At 49.7% G+C, this 21,371-nt stretch overlaps 1 protein-coding gene across 1 annotated transcript in view; it reads right to left on the reverse strand.

The window, feature by feature from the left end:
• Window positions 1-16,809: 16,809 nt before the first annotated feature.
• Window positions 16,810-21,371, reverse strand: part of MAML1 (mastermind like transcriptional coactivator 1) — a 48,208-nt gene continuing 43,646 nt past the window's right edge. Inside the window, exon 5 of the mRNA XM_038551759.1 lies at window positions 16,810-20,300. Coding sequence (XP_038407687.1) covers window positions 19,321-20,300 — 980 coding nt within the window. The 3' untranslated portion in view covers window positions 16,810-19,320. The remainder of the gene's footprint in view (window positions 20,301-21,371) is intronic.

Here is a 21,371-nt window from a genome sequence, read left to right on the forward strand (position 1 = left end):
GCACGTCCCTCCCTCTGCCCTTGGCCAGCCTCTCCCACCTGTGGCCTCTCCAGGCCTGGCCCACCGACCCACCCTCCTGGGCAGCCCTGAGGCACTAACATCCTGGAGGAAATGGAAAGAGCCCTCCCTGAGCCCCTGCTTGCTAGATGAGCCACTTTGACCCTGGAGCATTCCCTCTGCACTACAGCCCCTACGACGCCCAGAGGAATCTTCTGGAAGCTGAGCTCGCCAAGGATCTCCGAGGAGTGGAAGAGCCCGCAGAACCATTATTTGAGAAGAAACCACAACTTGAAAACAATAGACCATGATAAGCAGTGCCCAACTCAGTCGCTAAAATACATTTTTAAAAAGTAATAAAAGCAGCAGAGAGGAGGGGTGCAGTGCACCTGGCTGATGCAGCCAATGGAGCCTATGAGTCTTAATCCCAGGGTCGTGAGTTCAAGCCCCACACTGAGTGTAGAGGTTACTTAAACAAAAAACTTAAAAAGCGGGGGGGGGGGGGGGGGGGGGGGGGGGGGGGGGAGTGCACGTGGGTGGCTCAGCAGTTAAGCGTCTGCCTTTGTCTCAGCCTTTGTCTCAGGTCGTGATCCCAGGATCCTGGGATGGAGTCCCGCATCAGGCTCCCCACGGGTAGTCTGCTTTTCCCTCTGCTTATGTCTCTGTGTCTCTCATGAATAAATAAAATCTTAAAAAAAAAAAAAAGTTGTAGGGCAGCCTGGGTGGCTCAGTGGTTTGGTGCCGCCTTCACCCCAGGGCATGATCCTGGGGACCTAGGATCGAGTCCCGCACTGCGCTCCCTGCATGGAGCCAGCTTCTCCCTCTGCCTGTGTCTCTGCCTCTCTCTCTCTCTCTCTCTTTCTCTCTCTCTCTCTCTTTCTCTCTCTCTCTCTCTTTCATGAATAAATAAATAAAATCTTAAAAAAAAAAAAAAAAAAAGTTGTGGGCAGCCCAGGTGGCTCGGTGGTTTAGCTCTGCCTTCAGCCGCGGGGTGTGAAACACAGGATCGAGTCCCACGTCGAGCTTCTTGCATGGAGCCTGCTTCCTCCTCTGCCTCTCTGTGTCTCTTATGAATAAATAAGTAAAATCTTTATTTAAAAATTAAGTAAAGATAAATTTTTAAAAGTTGTTTTGTGCATAGTACAAAGAATGTTTGTGTATACTTGACCCTAGCATGTTATAGAACAATGATGTAATGGTTAAAATCAGGACAGTAACATTGATCCAGGGCTATTAATCTCTAGACCTTATCCAAATTGTCCAACAATGTCCTTTGACTGGTCCAGGATCCAATCGAGGATCATGTGTTCGTAGCCTCCCCCAGTCTGGGACAACTGTACGGTGCCGCATTCTGTCCTTGCTTTTCACAATCTCAACACTGCTGAGGACCACCAGTTGTTCTTCTGTAGAATGGCCTTCAGTTTGGTTTGTCTGATGTTTTCCCATGGTTAGACTGAGGTTAGACTCCATTTTAGCAAGAATGCCACAGAAGTGATATGTCCCCTTACATTAGAAGGGGCATGAATTGGGGCAGCCTGGGTGGCTCAGTGGTTTAGCACCGCCTTCAGCCCAGGGCCTGATCCTGGAGACCTGGGATCAAGTCCCATGTCAGGCCTCCTGCATGGAGCCTGGGTCTCTGCCTCTCTCTCTGGGTCTCTCATGAATAAATAAATAAAATCTTTTTTAAAAATAAAAAAAAATTAAAAAGAAGGGGCATGAATCCCACAGGTCACCACCATGAGCTTTCTACACTAAGAAGTAAAGATGGATGACAATGGAGCATCTTGCTCCTGACTTCCTGCCCAACCTGCCCCCAGCCGACACTCCACCAGCAGAGTCCCTCCCTGACTCATGCATCTGAGCTTGGTCTTCCTCAACCTGACACCCTCCAGGCACTGGGTCCCCTCAGCCAACCCTGCACCCAGGGACTCCTGAGACCCCCCCCTCCGGATGCCTTGTCACTCTGTTTTCCTTGTTGGGTTTTCTACCTTTCTGTTCTTCCAAGAGGGCCTGCAATGAGATGCCTGTGCTCCACCTGGTCCCCAGCCTCGGTGTCGTGTGGGTGCTCAAAGAAATGTACCCACGAATGAGCAAACAAACAGCCTTTAGCTCCCTCTCCTTCAAGGGAACTGATAGTGAGAAGACAGTGACCTTAGTAAATAGGACAGATTCCTTTAGGGGAGGTTGGGGCAGGAAGTACTTGCCATAGGGTTGCAAGGTTTCTACAAAGACAGCTGGCCTCTGATGCAGTCAGTGGGTTCTGGGTCTGAGAACTGAGGTAGGTTTGGAAACGGCCAAGGGATCATGAGTTTACACTGGCTCCTGTAACTTGGCTTTCTGCTTATCCATTCTTGATCTCCTTTGGTGACACCTGTTAAGCAGTGGACTCCCGTTGGCTGCGCATCTCTCTGGTCGGTGGGTACCCTGATTTCTGTAAGCCATCACTCTAGACCCTGCCACTCCGATCTTGCCAAGTAGTCATTGATACCTGGCTTCTGACAGGTGTGTGCTGTGCTCTATTATTCCTGTCTCTTATCACCTCCACTGTTTCACAAGCACCCAATTCCATCATGGCATCCCTTTCTCTCTCTCTTTAAATATTTTATTTATTTATTTATTTATTTGAGACAGAGAAGGAGAAAGCACAAGCAGGAAGGAGGGTCAGAGGGAGAGGGAAAAGCAGACTCCCTGCTTAACAGGAAGCCTGACTCAGGGCTCCATCCCAGGACTCCAGCATCATGACCTGAGCTGAAGGCAGACAGTTAACCAACTGAGCCACCCAGGGGCTCCTATCATGGTGTCTCTTATCACTCATCCCACACTACAGCAGCCATGGAGGGGAGGTAACAAACCCAAGTGTGTTCTGGGCCTCCCCAAGAGAGTCCTAGCCAAGCTCCATTTCACAGTGAATTAGCCAGGCCTGTGACCCCTGGGTCATTTCCTTGGTTCCTAGATGTATCATTGGACAGTCGTGTTAGGCGGTTGGCACTGTGCAAAAGAGTTTGCACAACACAGCTGTCACTGCTGTCCTTGCAGGGTTGGCCTCTGCCTGACAGCAGCTAACTCAGATTTCAGGAGCGTTCCCACCATTAACTGATAAGAATGGCTCAACTGTGCCTAACCTGTTTGAATTTATGGGGGAACATCTGCTCTCCTTTAGGGAGTGGTTCATGCTAGGCAGTACCTCTGTAACCAGCCTCCCAATAAAAACCTGGGGTGCTGAGTGTCTGTTGAGCATTTCTGGTTGGCCACATAGGCCATCATATCATATTGCTGGAGGAATGAAGCATCTCTTGTGTGATTTCACTGACAGGGGCTCTTGGAAGTGTGTCTGCTTCCCCAGTCTTCACTCCATATGCCTTCTCCCCTTTGCTGATTTTTCCCTGTACCCACTGGCTGGGATCCAGCATGGCCTACTACTAAGTGCCAGGAGCACCCCTATCTGAGTTCTGGGAGTTCTCCCAGCACATCATGGGACTTGGGCTGCTCTTGGGGACCCTCTGACACAGGCAGATTCACACTTCGGCTCCTTGACCTTTAGAGTAAGAGGTATTGGGAGAGGGAAAAAGTCAAGTGGATCTCCTGAAACTGTTACCCAGTCACCAAGAGAGTATTGAAGAATGATATTGCCTCTGGAAAGAGAGACAGAGATTCGTGCCACACACTGAAAGCTTTAAATGTTGGAGGGTGGCGGTTCCACCACATCCCCAGGTAGTTCACCAGGCTGGCTCCTGCAGAAAGCAGAGGAGCCCAGGCCTGAGTGGAGCAGCTGTGCCAGATGGGAAATAGTTATTGGAGCATGTTAATACAGGCTCCAGGGACACCGGGATGGCTCAGTGGTTGAGCGTCTGCCTTGGGCTCAGGGCGTGATCCCAGGGTCCTGGGATTGAGTCCTGCATGAGACTCCCCGCGGGGAGATTTCTTCTTCCTCTTTAAAATCTTTTTTAAGATTTTATTTATGTATTCATGAGAGACACAGAGAGAGAAGCAGAGACATAGACAGAGGGAGAAGCAGGCAGCCATTCCAAAAATGAAGCAAACCTTGACTATAGGGCCATGGGACACCGCAGCACCAAGTGTGTCTATAGCCAGAGCAGCTTGTCACCTCGGCTGGTTCTGTGGGACCCAACAGGTCACAACAGAGGGCCATCACACGAAGGAAGAGATGCTTGGTATTGGCTGAGGGGGTCCCTGGGCACATGGCAGCTCTCCCTCTGGCACTGCCCAAAACTGGCCTGGGGAGGGACCCCCTTTGACCAGAGGCCAGTGCCTTCGGAGTCTTTACAGTGGCTTTCAATACACAGAAGCTCTCTCTCTCTCTCTCTCTTTTTTTTTTTTTAGATTTTATTTATTTATTCATGAGAGAGAGAGAGAGAGAGGCAGAGACACAGGCAGTGGGAGAAGCAGGCTCCACGCAGGGAGCCTGATGTGGGACTTGATCCTGGGACTCCAGGATCACGCCTTGGGCCAAGGGCAGGCACTAAACCGCTGAGCCACCCAGGGGTCCCTGCACAGAAGCTCTTAACTTTACTGTAACATGTTTATCCATCTTTTACTGATATCTTTGCTTTATATGCATAGGCCTTTAATTCGCTGGGAACTGGTTTGCTAATGGTATCTGGCTGAGGTTGCATTTTTTCCCCAAAGAACTCTTTTAAACATAATTTCAGAAAATTTGAAAAAAGAATACAAAGAATTGCAGTATACTCTTCATTTAGGTTTCTGCCATTTTATTATATTTGATTTATCTGGCTCTTTTCTCTCTCTTTACACACACACACACACACACACACACTGATCTTTCTGAGCCATTTGAATATAATTCTCAGACAGGATGTCCCTTTGCTCATCAATACTTCCATGTGTATGAATGTTGTCTTATCTAGCTATTTTGCTTATGAGCAAAATCAGGAAATCAACATTACGACAATACCATTATATACCCAGGCATACTATACACTGAAACTAATAGCATGTTATATGTCAATTATATCTCAACTTTAAAAAAATATTTTATTTATCCATTTGAGAGAGAAAGTGTGTGCCCAGGGAGAAACAGAGAGGGAGAGGGACAAGCAGACTCCACACAGAGCATGGAGCCCAATGTGGGGCTTGACATGGGGCTACATCCCAGGATTACACCTGAGCCAAAATCAAGAGTTGGACGTTTAGGGGATCCCTGGGTGGCGCAGCGGTTTGGCGCCTGCCTTTGGCCCAGGGCGCGATCCTGGAGACCCGGGATCGAATCCCACGTCAGGCTCCCGGTGCATGGAGCCTGCTTCTCCCTCTGCCTGTGTCTCTGCCTCTCTCTCTCTCTCTCTCTGTGTGACTATCATAAATAAATAAAATTAAAAAAAAAAAAAAACTTTAAAAAAAAAAAAAAAGAGTTGGACGTTTAACCAACTGAGCCACCCAGATGCCCCAATTATATCTCAATTAAAAAAAAAAAAAAAAAGGCGGGACGCCTGGTGGCCTACTGGTTGAGCATCTGCCTTCAGCTCAGGTTGTGATCCTGGGGTCCTGGGAAAAGAAACCCCAGGAATCCATGTTGTATTTCATTGTCAAGGGAGTTCAATCTCCTTTAGTCTGGAAGAGTTGATCAGTTCACAGATCTTTATCTTTCATGAGCACAGGCCATTTATTTTGTAGAAATCTACTGATTTGAGTTCATCTGAGGTTTCAGCTGATTATCATCAATCACGCGCTTTGATCAGAAGCGTTGGGGGAATGGCGCTGTGTTCCTCTTGATGCATTGTCAGGAAGATACATGATGTCAGTCTATCCTGTTCCTAAAGATAGGTTTGGAGTCGGTTTTTTTTTTTTTTTTCTGAAGATTTTATTTTATGTAATCTCTATACCCCCGAGATTAAGAGTCACATGCTCCACTGAGTGAGCCTTGTTCTTGGAGATGTTTTGAGGGTTTTTGTGTGTGTGTATGTGTGTTTAAGGTTTTATTTGTTTATTCGTGAGAGACACACACACACACAGAGAGAGAGAGAGAGAGAGAGAGAGAGAGAGAGAGGCAGAGACACAGAGAGAGAGAGGCAGAGACACAGGCAGAGGGAGAAGCAGGCTCCGTGCAGGGAGCCCGATGCGGGACTCGATCCCGGGTCTCCAGGATCAGGCCCCGGGCGGAAGGGGGCGCTAAACCGCTGAGCCACCAGGTGCCTCGTTTTGGGTTTTTTGTTGTTGTTTTTCCTGGAGATGTTTTAACTGCTCTGTTAATATGGTGTCTGCTGGTTTCTCTCTGTAAAATGAGATCCACCAGAACTCTCAGCACATCAACTCTGTCCAAAGCCCTGGCACTGAGGGACTTTGCCCAAATTGTGCCACAGCTTCTGGCAGCCTAAGGCCACTGGGATGACCCAGCCCCTTTGACTGCCAGTCTAGAAAAGCTAAAGGCCAGGGCACCTGGGTGGCTCAGTGGCTGAGCATCTGCCTTCAGCTCCGGTCGTGATCCTGGGGTCCTGGGATCGAGTTCCGCATCGGGCTCCCCGTGGGGAGCCTGCTTCTCCCTCTGCCTGTCTCTGCCTCTCTGTGTGTCTCCCATGAATAAATAAATAAAATCTTAAAAAAAAAAATTCTCTTCTCTGAAATGTCCCTCTGATTTGTCATCATCATCAGGAAGGCTGGGGCCTCTGTCTCCCAGTCTCTGAGGAGGGAGGAACCTGACCTCAAGAACTGCCTCATCATGGGATCCCTGGGTGGCGCAACGGTTTAGCGCCTGCCTTCGGCCCAGGGCGCGATCCTGGAGACCCGGGATCGAATCCCATGTCGGGCTCCCTGCATGGAGCCTGCTCTTCCCTCTGCCTGTGACTATCATAAATAAATAAAAATTAAAAAAAGAACTGCCTCATCACTATGACAATGACCAGCCCTCTTACCTGCTTCTTGTGATCTTTACTCTTCCCTCACCTGAAGCCTGGCTTTGGGGGCAGCCTGGGTGGCTCAGCGGTTTGGCGCCACCTTTAGCCCAGGGTGTGTCCTGGGGTCCCGGGATGGAGTCCCATGTCTGGCTCCCTGCATGGAGCCTGCTTCTCCTTCTGCCTGTGTCTCTGCCTCTCTCTGTGTCTCTTGTGAATAAATACATTAAAAAATCTTTTTTAGGGATCCCTGGGTGGCGCAGCAGTTTAGCGCCTGCCTTTGGCCCAGGGCGCGATCCTGGAGACCCGGGATCGAATCCCACGTCGGGCTCCCAGTGCATGGAGCCTGCTTCTCCCTCTGCCTGTGTCTCTGCCTCTCTCTCTCTCTCTCTGTGTGACTATCATGAATAAATAAAAATTTAAAAAAAAATCTTTTTTAATAAAATAAGTTTTAGAAAAAACAAAGCCTGGCTTTGTTGATCTTTGACAAAGATAACTCTCTTCTTCCCATTGAAACTTATCTTTGTAGGGTCACACTGAAAAAAGTTCTGTGACTTCTCAAACTTTCACCAGCGAACAACCACTGGGGATTCTGGCCTGAGTCATTTATTATTATCATAGAGGCCAAATGGTGGTTTCTAATTTCATTGTTCCTTGTACATGTATTAGTGAAAAAGAGCTTTCCCTTCTCTTCCATTTATTTGAATTATTGTGACTCATAAACTCTTTTGTTTTTAAAGATTTTATTGATCTGAGCCCCCCAGGCATCCTTAACTCTAAAATTTAACACAGGGTTCATTCCATCCTTTCTCCTTTGACTTTCTCTAACAGTGAAAAATCTCGATCCCATCATCCACAACATTATTACTTATTTCCAGAGAGGAGTTTCCAAATGCTTGCTCGGACCTCCAGAAACCTACAAACTAGAGTTGGTTATTTGTTCAGAGCTGCCTTCATCTGCAGCCGTGGAGCATGTAATCGCAGTGTTCTTCCTCTGAGATACTGTTCAGTTCATTTCTTTCTCGTCCTTTTGATTTCATTTACTCTCCTTTTTTGAGAGTGTAAAACCTTCCCATTGTTCCAAAGGTCTGTCCCACGAATGTCTCCACTCACCTCCCGCACCCCTGTGTCCCTCCATTCCATCTTCACCCACACGTGGGGCTAATTTCCCCCTTCAGCTTCTGGTTCATCTGCCTTGTGTTACTTTTTGCACAAATAAGCAGATCCGTGTAAGTTTCATTTCCTCTTCTTTCGTAACCTGAAAGGAAGCATACTAGCTAGATATGCTCGTCCGCACGTCGCTGCCTTTGCTGAAGGAAAAATCCTGGACAGCGTGTGGTACATGTTCGCAGAGCTCTTCCTCATCCTTACCCCTGTGGGTAGCCCCATGGGCAGACTGTAGTTTATCAATCCTCTGCACACCCATGTAGGGTGATCTTATATTTTGCAATTACAGTTGAAGCTTCAGTGAATACCTGGATTGTGTATTTTTTCCTATTTATTTAGTTATTTATTTATTAAGATTTTATTTGTTTATTCATGAGAGACAGAGAGACAGGCAGACACATAGGCAGGGGGAGAAGCAGGCTCCATGCAGGGAGCCTAATGCAGGACTTGATCTTGGGATTCCAGGATCACAACCTAAGCTGAAGGCAGATGCTTAACCGCTGAGCCACCCAGGCATCCCCTATTTATTTATTTTAGTAATCTCTGCACCCAACGTGGAGCTCGAACTCAGGACCCCCAGATCGAGTAGCCTGTTCTTATGACTGAACCAGCCAGGTGCTCTGGGTTGTACTTTTTTAACATATAAAATGTTATAAAATTTAATTCTAAGAAATATTTTATTTATTTGAGAGAGAGATAGTGAAAGAGAACATGAGCAGGGGGACAGGGAGAAGCAGACTCCCCATTGAGCAGGGAGCCAGACCTAGGGGCTTGATCTGAGGACGCTGAGATCACAACCTGAGCCAAAGGCAGACACTTCACTGACTGAGCCACCCAGGAACCCCTAAAACTTAATTTTCTGAATAGCAAGTATATTCACTTGATTCAAATAGAAAAATATAAAAACCAGCTATGTTTATGAAATGATATTTTAACAGGGCTCCAACCCGCCCTAAGGATTATGCACCCCTTGCTTGCTGCTGACCTAAGTCCCTTGGTCTGGAGCAGAACTAACTTACTCCCATTGAGGTTTGCAGACCACTGGCCTTGACAAGTGAAGGACCAGGCACAAAAGCTAAGGCCTGAGCACATTCGAAAACAGCCAGCAAGTCGGCTCAGGGTCCTGTCGACTTATGTCTAACCTATGATCAACCACCTGTGCACCTGCATCTCCTGCACAGGGCTCCCCATGCCCACCCCCCTTTAAAGCCCTCTGGCTTCCCTCGGGCGGGGGGTGGGGAATAGTCTTTGGGACATTCATCCACCATATTCCCAGGTGGCCATCTTCCTGAATAAAACCTTTCTTTCTTTTCTTACCATTTGTCTCTGGCATATCTGAGCAGGGAGGAGCGAACCTGAGTTTCCTATCCATAACAATATTAGGTAGATACTGATTTATTTATATTTATTTAAGAGAACATGAGTAGGGGGAGCAGCAGAGGGAGAAGCAGGTTCCCTGCTGAGTTGAGCTTGGAGCCCAACCCAGCCTGGGGCAAGGTTCCAGGATCCTGACCTAAGCTGATGGCAGACGCTCAACTGACTGAGCCACCCAGGTGTCCCCAGATAGACACTGATTTATTTACTTATTTATTTATTTACTTACTTACTTATTTATTTATTTATTTAGATTTCATTTATTTATTCATGAGAGACACAGAGAGAGAAGAGACAGGCAGAGAGAGGCACAGGCAGAGGGAGAAGCAGACTCCATGCAGGGAGCTCCGGGCGGGACTCGATCCCGGGACTCCAGGATCTGGCCCTGGCCAAGGGCAGGCGCCAAACCGCTGAGTGATCTCCGATAGACACTGATTTAAATATCATGGCTTTTTGGTGACATTCACTGAAATTCTCTACCTGTGTATTTACTTTTTAAGTAATCTCTACACCTGAAGTAGGGTCTGAACTCAAGACCCCAGATCGAGAGTTGCATGCTCTACCGATTGGGCCAGCAAGGCTCAATGTACCTGACAATTTTAAAAGAGCTTAAAAGCAGATGGGAGGAAAGCCCGCGAGCACTGCAATCGCTTATTTTCCAGAAGCCCAGTGTAGAGTGGTTGGCGGCAGGGGTGGGAAAGGGCAGTTTTCAGTTGACGCGTTTGGGGACCAGAAAAATCAGAAAGGTTTTGAGATGCTGATGAACTTAGCATCTCAACAAAAACACTTCAGCGCAAAGCCTCCCGTTGCATTGAGCGAGTTGCTCAGGGACCGAGGGTTCGGAGAGCGAGCCCGGGGCGGGCGTGCTCGTGCTCGTCGCAGACGGGAGGCCCGCGGGCCGCGCTGTGACGTGGCGCCGCCGAGCCCCCGCCGCCGCCGGGAGGTCCCGAAGCGGGCGGCCCTCTGCAGGGGAGCAGGGACCACGCGCCGAGTGGTGAAGCCCGGGTCCGGGCCATTCCCAGGGGTGAGCAGCACGGGGGGCGCGCCACAGCGCCACCTGGAGTCCGCACCTTGCACCACCCGGGTCCTCCCTATACAGTAACTCCAAGCCTCACCGCCCTCATCCTCGGGGAGCCCGTCGGCTTCCCTGGACGGGCTGAGCCCGTGGTCACCCACCACTATCAATGCATGGTGGCCACACTTGTCCCGTCGCCACCAGAATTGTACCAAGAGGCGCACCAGGGGATCAGCCGGGTGGAAAGCATTCTCTCTCTCCATTGTGGAACCTCACCCTCCTCCCTTGATTTTCAGGGTGGCCTCTTCTTCTGGTCTCTTGGTGCAAGGAGCTCAAAGGCCCAGGAGGCAGCTGTAGTTTTTTTTTGAGATTTTATTTATTTATGAGAGACAGAGAGAGAGAGGCAGAGACACAGGCAGAGGGAGAAGCAGGCCCCCCGCAGGGAAGCCTGATGCGGGATTTGATCCCAGGTCTCCAGGATCACGCCCCGGGCCAAAGGCAGGCGCTAAACCTCTGAGCCACCCAGGGATCCCCAGGCAGCTGTAATTTAAAGCCTAACAGGACTCCTGCTGTGTCTTCTGGTGGATGTGCTCTCCCTTGGGGAGCCGGGGTCCCTGGATGCACGCAGTCTGGCGTTGCAGAATGGGAAGCATAAGCTCTCCCTGTGGGTCTCCGGAGTGACAGCAAGCAAGGCCACCTCTACTTCCACTCTCAGTTTCTTCCATGTCTCCTACCTCTTGAAGCAAGCCCCATGGCCCAGTCATTGGTCTGGGGTGCATACCCCTTCCTCGAGGATGGCACCCTATCCTTGCAAGGACTTATCACTAAGCTGGCCCCTGACCTGTACCTTTGGACAGTCTTTCCACTGCTCTCCAGGTCAGCAGCTTCCAGGGGTCCAGAGGGGGCCAGCACATTGGATCCTGCTGCCATGCACCCCTGACCACACTGCTGTGGAGAGACACTTGACATAAGATGTACTCTGTCCTGGCAGGTCTAACACTCTGAACCCTCACCGGCAGGACAGCCAGAGCCACGCCTGGACTCTGCGTCCATTCCAGGACATGTGAATGGCTGGAACCAAGGACACAAATGACAAAGAATGAGGAACTGGCAGAGATCAGAAGAGATAAGGAGGCTTGATCACAAATGTAAAGTGTGATCCTGGATGGAATCCCAGACCAGAAAAGGGGCATTACAGGACGACTCTTGGAATCTGAATACAATCTGTTGGTTAACAATCTTTTTTTAAAATATTTTATTTGGGATCCCTGGGTGGCGCAGTGGTTTGGCACCTGCCTTTGGACCCAGGGTGCGATCCTGGAGACCCGGGATCAAATCCCATGTCGGGCTCCCAGTGCATGGAGCCTGCTTCTCCCTCTGCCTGTGTCTCTGCCTCTCTCTCTCTCTCTGTGTGACTATCATAAATAAATAAAAGTTTATTAAAATAAAATATTTATTTATTCATGAGAGACACACACAGAGAGAGAGGCAGAGACACAGGCAGAGGAAGAAGCAGGCTCCATGCTGGGAGCCCAACGCAGGACTCGACCCCGGCTCCCCAGGACCACACCCCAGCTGAAGGTGGTGCTAAACTGCTGAGCCACCCAGGCTGCCCAACAATCTTTGTTTCAATATTAAGTTCCTATTTTTAATTTTAATTTATTTTTTAAAAAAATATTTTATTTATTTGCTACAGAGAACGAGAGAGAGAGTGCACAAGCAGGGGGAGCATCAGGTAGAGGGAAAGGGAGAAGCAGACTCTCCACAGAGCAGGGAGCCTGATGTGGGGCTCCATCCCAGGGCCCCAGGATCACAACCCCAGGGGAAGGCAGACACCTGATTGTGCTACCCAGGCATCCCTAATTTTATATATATATATATATATATATTAATGATTATTTATTTATTTATTCATGAGAGACACACAGAGAGAGAGAGGCAGAGACATAGGCAGAGGGAGAAGCAGGCTCCATGCAGGGAGCCTGACGTGGGACTTGATCCTGAGACTCTAGGATCATGCCCTGGGCCAAAGGCAGGCGCTAAACTGCAGAGCTAAACCAGGGATCCCCCTAATTTTATAGTTTTAAAGAGGCTCTGCACCCAGCATGGGACCCAGTGCACGGCTTGAACTCACATCCCTGAGATCAAGACCTAAGCTAAGATGAAGAGTCTGATACTTCATGGACTGAGCCACCCAGGTGCCACTAATTTCCTATTTTTAATAATTATGCTGTTGTTATAAAGGATTTATAATGGAAGCTGGGGAACCGTGTGTAAGTATTGTGAAAAACAACTTTGTTGAGTTATAGATTTTATCTACCATAAAATTCACTCATTTTAAGTGTACAGTTCAACAACTTTTTTTTTTTAAAGATTTATTTATTTATGATAGACATAGAGAGAGAGAGAGGCAGAGACACAGGAGGACGGAGAAGCAGGCTCCATGCTTGGAGCCCGACGTGGGACTCGATCCCGGAACTCGATCCCGGGACTCCAGGATCGCGCCCTGGGCCAAAGGCAGGCACTAAACCGCTGAGCCACCTAGGGATCCCCAACAGTTCAACAACTTTTAGTAAATTTTGCCCAGCTGTGCGAAGCATCATGGTGATCTGGTGTTAGAGCAAATTCATGGCCCCAGTAAGCCCCTGTCCCAGGCCGCCCTGATCTGTTTTCTGTTTTTTTTTTTTTAAGTTTTTATTTATTTATTCATAAGAGACACAGAGAGAGAGCCAGAGACACAGGCAGAGGGAGAAGCAGGCTCCCTGATGCGGGACTGGATCCCAGAACCCCAGGATCACGACCTGAGCCAAAGGCAGATGCTCAACAGCTGAGCCACCCAGGTGTCCCTGTTTTCTGTTTTATTGCTTTGCCTTTTCTGGACATTTCATGTAAAGGGATTCATTCCTATGACATGTGATCTTTCATGTCTGCCACGACTTAGCACATTTTTGAGATCTTGGTACTATTTTCTTTCTTTCTTTCTTCTTTCTTTTTCTTTCTTTCTTCTCTTTTCTACCTACCTTCCTTCCTTCCTTTCTTCTTCTTCTTCTTTTCTTTCTTCCTTTCTTTCTTTTTCTTTCTTTCTTTTTTCTTTCTTTCTTTCTTTTTTCTTTTTTTTTTTTTTTTAATTTATGATAGTCACACACAGAGAGAGAGAGAGAGAGGCAGAGACATAGGCAGAGGGAGAAGCAGGCTTCATGCAGGCTCCATGCACCAGGAGCCTGACGTGGGATTCGATCCCGGGTCTCCAGGATCGCGCCCTGGGCCAAAGGCAGGCGCCAAACCGCTGCGCCACCCAGGGATCCCTCTTTTTTCTTTCTTTCTTTCTTTCTTTCTTTCTTTCTTTCTTTCTTTCTTTCTTTCTTTCTTTCTTTCTTTCTTTCTTTCTTTCTTTCTTTCTCTTTCTTTCTTTCTTTCTTTCTTTTCTTTCTTCTTTCTTTCTTTCATTTCTTTTTTTTCAAAAGTAAATCTGAAGTTCTATCAAAATGAAAAGCCAGAAGAGAAAAAAAAAAGATGAATCACCACCCTTTCCAGCGGTATTACCAAGTGGCTAGTTGATCTCAAGACATGGTCTGACTCAGAGGCTGGGCATTGGTCTCTGTCACTGGCAGGGTGGACCCTGAGCAGTGACAGAGCTGGAGCAACCTGGATGAGTCAGAACTGTGCTGCTGGGATCCTGCAGAGCCACCTCATGACACCTCAACCCCCCCACCCCCGCCCCCGTAGCTAGTCCTTTCATAAGCCCCTTTCCAGCCCAGGGAGGTGGCAGGGGTGAGGGAGGGGGGAGGCTGGCTAATGGTTATGGACTTGGCTGAGTTTGTGACCGCCAGGGATGATCTGACTTTTGTGAAGACCAGACTGGTAGATTCAAGGGGCGTATGTGAAGGAGATCACCCCCACCCCAGCTTCCTATAAGGCTTTTAGGGTGGCACCTAGCTCTGCCTTTCCTTTAGAATGCAACATTGATTTCCATGGACTCTCTTGGCTGGGTGGGGAGGCAGTTTCGGAGGCTTCCACTTGGCCAATGGGAGGTTTCTACAATAAGCAGGGATTCCACTGTTATTAAAGATCAGGGCCAGAGGAATGACCAAGCTGGACTGTGGACCCAGCCATCCCACTGTGAGCCAGGCTTGGATTCCATTTACTGTGTATCTACTGCTACTCCCCTAACCTAAGTGGAGTCATGATGACCTCGACATCCTTGGATCAGTGTCAGCTCAGACCCTGAAGTCCTAAAGCAATTAGGTGTTCCTCTTCACTGGGTTATGTATGAATCTCTGAGTAAATGGCGGTAGGCACCTCTGGGAAGGACAAGGAGAATCACGACCGCACCACTGCACACTCACGGTGATGTGAGAGAAGACTCCCTCGTGGGATCTGGCCTCTTTGGTCAAGGGGTTCTGAGTCTGAGAACTGCCTCCTGTCTGGAAGTTGGGTGATGTTTCGTGGCTTTGTCTCGGGGCTGCCTCCATCAACTATCCAATTGACGATCCTCTGGTTGCAGGAAGGAAGCCAGCCCCCTGTCAGCTGCCCAGCTGTTCGCCGTGGCCACACCATGATCCATTTACTAGCTCCCTGGTTCTCTGTGGGGCTAGCCTCTGAAAGGCCCACACTACAACCTGGCCCTATTGCTTTGGGATCCTCTCATTCCCCTTGCTAACAGGGAGCCCGGTTCTATTACTTCTTCTACTGTCAGCCCAGGCCTCAGAGGAATAGCCACCCAGCTTCTCAGTGAAGTGGCACCTCTCCGGTATGCCCTCTTTCGGGTAGATGGATGTCCTCGGGTCCTTTATGAAACATATTTGGCTGGTGTGAATATTTGGTCATCACAAATATAGAAGTATGTCCACTCTAGCACGCAGAATTTAAGAAAAGTATGTTACTGCATAAGCAAGTATCAAAAAGAAGAAATGGCATGGGGGGTAGATATAACTAATAAAGGGGATTTTGATTTCTTTTTTCTACTCGGGGTTCTAGATACCCTCTTGATTCTCCAGCTCTGAGAGTAACCTGACACAGTGATGGGATCATCTGTAGCTCTTGACCTCGAAGGTGACAGTGTGCAGTTGGGCTCTGTCCCACAGCACGGAGTAGCAGCTGGGTACTTAAGAAAGCACAGAACTCACCTGGGACCTTGGTTTTCAAGACGAGAGATGGTGATGGGGTGTCAGGAGATACAAATTCAAAGTTAGCTCAGCAGGCACCCATCTTGGCTGAGCCAAGTAGAGCTACATCCTCCATAATGGAGTACAGAGTTAATTCCAGCTTTCTTCCCCCAACCTTGAAAAGTTCTGCTTTCCAAGGACAGGGACAAATAAGGCCATCTGCACAGGCCCCGTGTGCTAAGCCGATGGTCAGAGGCTTCTGCTCCTTCTATGCACCTGAACAGGAGGTCCTGCAATGGCTCTGTGTGATGTCGCTATGTTTTTGCAGATGACAGTTCTTCCCCTCTCACGTCAGCCCCCTCAGAGATTGCATTCAGGGCACAGATGTCAAGATGGATGGGTGGGTTCTGTCCTAGCCCTGTAGATTTCCACTCTGGAGGAGGGTCCCAAATTCATCTTTCCCAATTGTCATGGAAAGCTCTGCAGGCATTGGCTGGCCTCTGTGGCCCAGCTTACAGCAACCACTCAGCAGATGATCTTTGAAATGTTTTTTTTTTTAATTTTTATTTATTTATGATAGAGAGAGAGAGAGAGAGAGAGAGAGAGAGAGGCAGAGACACACAGGCAGAGGGAGAAGCAGGCTCCATGCGCCGGGACCCGACGTGGGATTCGATCCCAGGTCTCCAGGATCGCACCCTGGGCCAAAGGCAGGCGCTAAACCGCTGCGCCACCCAGGGATCCCCACATCTTTGAAATGTTAAGCACAGCCAACTTGGGAGAGTGGCAGGTGCATTACCAGTGTGATGACAAAAGGGGAAGGGTGGGTCCGGTATGTGACGACCCCCCACAGTGCGACAATGACAGTAGTGGGTGGGTGGGTGCACCTGAGCATATGTTCTTACAAAAAACCAAAAAGGGGAAACTAAATAGGACCTGAGGAGCAGCTCAGAGGGGAAGCCTAGGGCTTCAAGTACAACATCTGAGCTGCATCAGGGACCTAAAGTATCCCTGACTTGTGGGGTCCAACTTCCTCCTGTTAGACACAAGGACAGGGGCGGGCCCCCGACAGGGGAAAGACTAGTGGCCCCAAGTTCCACCCTCCTGCCCAGCATCAAACAATATAAGTTAGTCGGAGGTAAATCAGATCATATGTTCCCCCTCCCTCCACCACGCAGTAAGCAGGCAGCTGCATCACGAATGGACAGAATGGACACTGGTACCAAAGAGGTCACGAGCTGGGCCCCTGCCCAGCCTGCCGGCGCAGCCATGTGAGGTCAGACATAGGCAGTTTCCATACTAGCAAAATACTTTATTTTATAATGATAAAAGAAAGAGAGTAAAGATTTCTTTTTTGGTGTATACCAGAGTTAAGGGCAGTAGAAGAATAAGGGAATTAATAGGATTTTTATGTACTTTGATGACAATAAAAAGTTAACAATACCAACTGTTTGCCGTAAAACTTATCATAGCTCCCCCAAAACACATATATAAAGGATCATAATTTTAAAATCTATAAAAGTAAAAAATATACAGTCAGAAACTCTAACGCTTATTTCCTCTTTAATATAAAATTGTAAACATTTATTTACACAAAGCAAATGTGTATAACAAAGTCCGAGCACCCTTCTTTTGAGTCATGGCTCTTGGAAGAGGGGATTTGCACTGAAGTGGAGTCATCTCCTCCCCTAACTACCCAAAAACCAGATTCATAAATAAAGCCATGGGCAGCTCCCTGGGGGGACCCCAAGCATCACATTTTATTGCTCCAACACTGTGGCGAGAAGCCTGCTATCTGTCCGGCGGTCTGAGGACTAAGGCAGGGGCCGCCCTCCCCAAGAGGGGACAGAGGTGAGCAGCCAGAGGGGGACCAGGAGAGGAACAAGGACCCATCACTAGCCTTCAGCCCACTATTTTTGGTAGAAAACCTGCTGAAGTCACCCTCTTCCCCTTCAGATTGGGGAACTCACTCAGAGGGCAGAGTCTTCACTGGCTTTATGATTCATTCCCTTCTTTGAGAGCTAAACTCAGCATGGGGGTGGGGGAAGGGAGGGAGGGCGTTTAAAGGGGAAATGGCTATTATGGAAGAGAAGCTGAGGGTCTGAATACCCCCACGAAGGCACTGCTGGTGCAGAATAATTACCCCTAGGTGCACAACCCTTCATCCCCTTGACACCGCTCAGGCTGCCCACTCAGAGATCTTCCCTGGCTCAATTCTTTATGGCAGACACTCCTTCAATCATCCACTTTGCAACTCCAGGGAAGTAAAAGTGGGGTTTCAGTTTCTCCCAAGACCACTCTGCCTGTAAGCCACTCTTCTCAGTGTCCTATTTTCTCTCCAACACTCTGTTTAAAAAGGGTCTCACCCTGCACTTACCATTTTGCTTTCGTTCTAACCAAAGTGCTCTCTCCATCTTTGTTTTCCATGAACAGCCCACAGGCAATCCTGTTTTGTGGACTCTTAGCTTAGTCAAGTCCATAGACCTTCAGAGAGAAATCCACTCAAATCTTTAGGAAGAATGTGTTAGTGTTATAAAGCCATTCTCTTTAAAAAGTGCAAGTCATCAGACGTGGGAGAGTGGCCCAAGTGGTAAAACCAAGTGGAAATCTCTCCTGTGGCCCAGCCTCAGCCTCCCTGGCAGCTCACATGCCACTTGCCCTCCTTCCCAAACCTTTGCTTTCTGGGGAGGGGATGCCCTTCTGCCCACAAGGCTGGGGCTCCCTAAGAAATTTCAATGACTCTTTTCCCACCAATCTCGTTCACTGTTGCCTTTAAGAAGTTTCCTATTTGGGCTGGAGAGAGAAAGAAGGGGAGGCAGAGAGATCACGGGGACTGCAGACGGGGTGAAGGCCTCTTTGCACAGCTCAACTACGATCACCTTCCTGACACATGAAGTAGGAATTTTCAGAGACACTGAGGCAGGTGGGGAGTGACAAGAGAGAACACAGGAACCCCAAACATTCCATCTCAGCATGTAGCCTGGGGGCTTGCCACCACCAGGCACTGGGCTGGGAGTGGAGGTGGGGTGGGGATTCCTCAGGCTGGCCACCGTTGGTGGACCTGGGGACACAGCACTGTGGGGGAGGAAGAGAGAAGGAGCAGCTGTGCCGCCAGCTACCTCATGGCATCCTGTTCCTTTTTGGCACATGCAGTCACAGCCTGTGCTGAAGGACGCCATTTCCCAGTGTCCCTCCCTTTTCCCTGAAAGCGGACAAAGAGCAGGACTAAGAAAGGCTCCTGACCACATGGAAAGCCTGGGTTCCCAATGCCACGCAATCAGTTTAAACCATCACCTATCCTAATCCATCTTCAAACCTTAAAAATTAAAAAAAAATCTTTTCTATGCTACAAACTGCAAAAAAATAGTTCGGCTATATGAAGTTGCAACAAAACCTGTCCCTGACACCGGGGCAAGTGGAGAAATCTTGGATTATGTCAACACAATGGCACAGATTTTTGTAAGCCTGACATCACGGGGTTTCACTGTTCTTACTGTTGGGTTTTTTTGGTCATTTGGATAGAAAACCACCTGTAGAACCCTGTCCTGCTGTCCCGACACCAGGCAATGGATGCCAGTAGAGCGGCTGGGGCCAGCCCAACAGACCGCAACTGCTGGCTGGGAGCCAAGACCCCCCCCACTGCAGACCCTGGCCAGGGCCCACCTCAGCCCTGGGGCTCTAGCTTCCATCTACCCAGCTCCCCAGGGGCCGAGGGCTTTTGGTCCAAAGTAGTTGTTCTTTCTTGAATCTGAGAACAGAAATACAGGCTGTGTGAACACTGAGAATACCACAAATCCTCTGGTTACTGAGGCCCTAAGAGGTCGTCCAAATCATTCATCCACTCTTCTGAAGTCCTGTTCTTCAGCAAGGAGTCGATCAGGTCGGCATCTCCGGCCATGCTGGCTAGCCCACTGCCACCCGGCTGCCCACCGTAGGCGAAGGGCAGCTCCTGGCCCGCGGTCCGCACAGGGTAGGCCTGAGTGCAGTGCAGTCCTGGCCGGCCACCCATCGGTGGCACGGGGCTCTGGCTGAAGGCCCCCAGCTCGGGCCCACCGGGGCTCAGGCCCGGCAAGCCCTGCTGTGGGGCTCCCTGGGGAGGTGCTGGGGCAGGAGCACCGGTCCTCTGCTGTGCGTTCACAGGGGGCAGCATGGCCCCCGCCGCAGGTGTTGAGCTCATGGGGGCCATGGGCCTGCTGGGCATCGCCTGGGAGAACTGGGGGCCAGACATTTTCAGGTGGGTCTGCTGCATGTGGAAAGTGGAAGCTGCTGGGAAGGGGCTTACAGTGCTGTTCCCTGGGGCCTGGCTGCTCAAGTTTGCCATGCTCTGATGCTGCCACGATGGGTTCTGGCCTCCCATTGCAGCTGACACCCTGGGGACCTGCGGCTTAGGTAAACCGGAGTTCATGGTCCCCTTATTGTGCTGTTGGGAGAGGCCAGAGCTCCCCAGAGAGTTTTGCCCATAGGCAGCAGAGACTGTGGTGTTCTGGCCTACAGTGGGCTGCCGGGTGACGTGGGCATGTCCGTTGGTGGCCTGTGGCGGGGGCTGGGCCACGATCTGGGTGAGGCCGGAGGCCATGCTGTAGAGGCCGCTCTGGGGCATGCTTTGGGAGCCAGTGAACTGAGCCACACCCCGGTCCTGCTGGCCTGAGTTTGAGGAGAGAGAGGAAACCGAGGTATGTCCAGGGCCCATTGGCATCAGGTTCCCAGCCTGAGGGAATGCCCGGGGACAGCTGGAGTTAGACGGCCCTAGGTTGTTGATGCCAGGCACAGCAGCAGAGGACCCTGAAAGACAGAGGAGATGGTCAGTGGAGCTGGCATTTGTTGGCCCTCCACCATGGGGAGTCTTTAAGAACCAAGCTACAGGTGCTATCTTCCACATGAAAGGCAAAATCAGAATACCAGGTATCTTTATGGTCAGTGGAACCTTGGAGACGACAGCCCTTGGGACTTCCCACAGGATGGAATGGAGGCCAGTGTGGAGCAGTGAGGCATTTAAGACTGGCTCAGAGGAAGGGGCAACACCCCAGAGTGGGAGAAGGTAGGAAATTCAATGATTCACCTGTCAGAGGCCCACCCCATTGTGCTCTGTGGAAAGCCTTATGCCACTGTGGGGACCCCCAGATGGATCCGGTCCATGGTCTGCCTTTGGGAAGCAAAGGTGCTATGTGGTGTGACAGGGTGATGACGATAGCAGGGGTCAGGGGATCACTGCCTGAGAAGATAAAGGGTGGGCCTCAAAGAAATGGTGACAAATACACTGGGTTTTAAAACGGTCAGAGTTGGGACACCTGGGTGGCTCAGTAGTTCAGAGCCTGTCTTCGGCCCAGGACGTGATCCTGGAGTCCTGAGATCGAGTCCTACACTGGGCTCCCTGCATGGAGCATGCTTCTCCTTCTGCCTGTGTCTCTGTCTCTCTCTCTGTGTCTCTCATGAATAAATAAATTAAACAATCTTAAAAAAAAAAAAAGGGGGGTCAGAGGTTAGCGATGTAACAGTTTGGAGAAACAGTAGTGTGGAGTGTCAAAAGGCACACAGGAGAGGAGATCTGTGTGGGATGCTCCACGGCTGGGGGATATCCCACTGGTTGGAGATACAACTGGACAGTCACAGATAGTCTCAGGAGAGCTAGGGCTGCTATGTGAATGGCAGGGCTGCTCGGCCACAGGGTGAGTGAACTGCAACAGTGGTGCTGGGGCTGGGCAGGGGCTGCTTGTCACTTAGGCGAGGGGCACAGGACCTGTGGCATGGTGGGGGTGAAAGAGGGAGAGTGTGAGATCCTGTTCTTGACAGCACAGAACAAGGCATCTAAGAGAGAGACCACCATCAGCAGACACTGCCTGAGCTCCTGCTCGT

The sequence above is a fragment of the Canis lupus genome, chromosome 11 (assembly GCF_011100685.1).
Source record: "Canis lupus familiaris isolate Mischka breed German Shepherd chromosome 11, alternate assembly UU_Cfam_GSD_1.0, whole genome shotgun sequence".
Classification (NCBI taxonomy): Eukaryota; Metazoa; Chordata; class Mammalia; order Carnivora; family Canidae; genus Canis; species Canis lupus.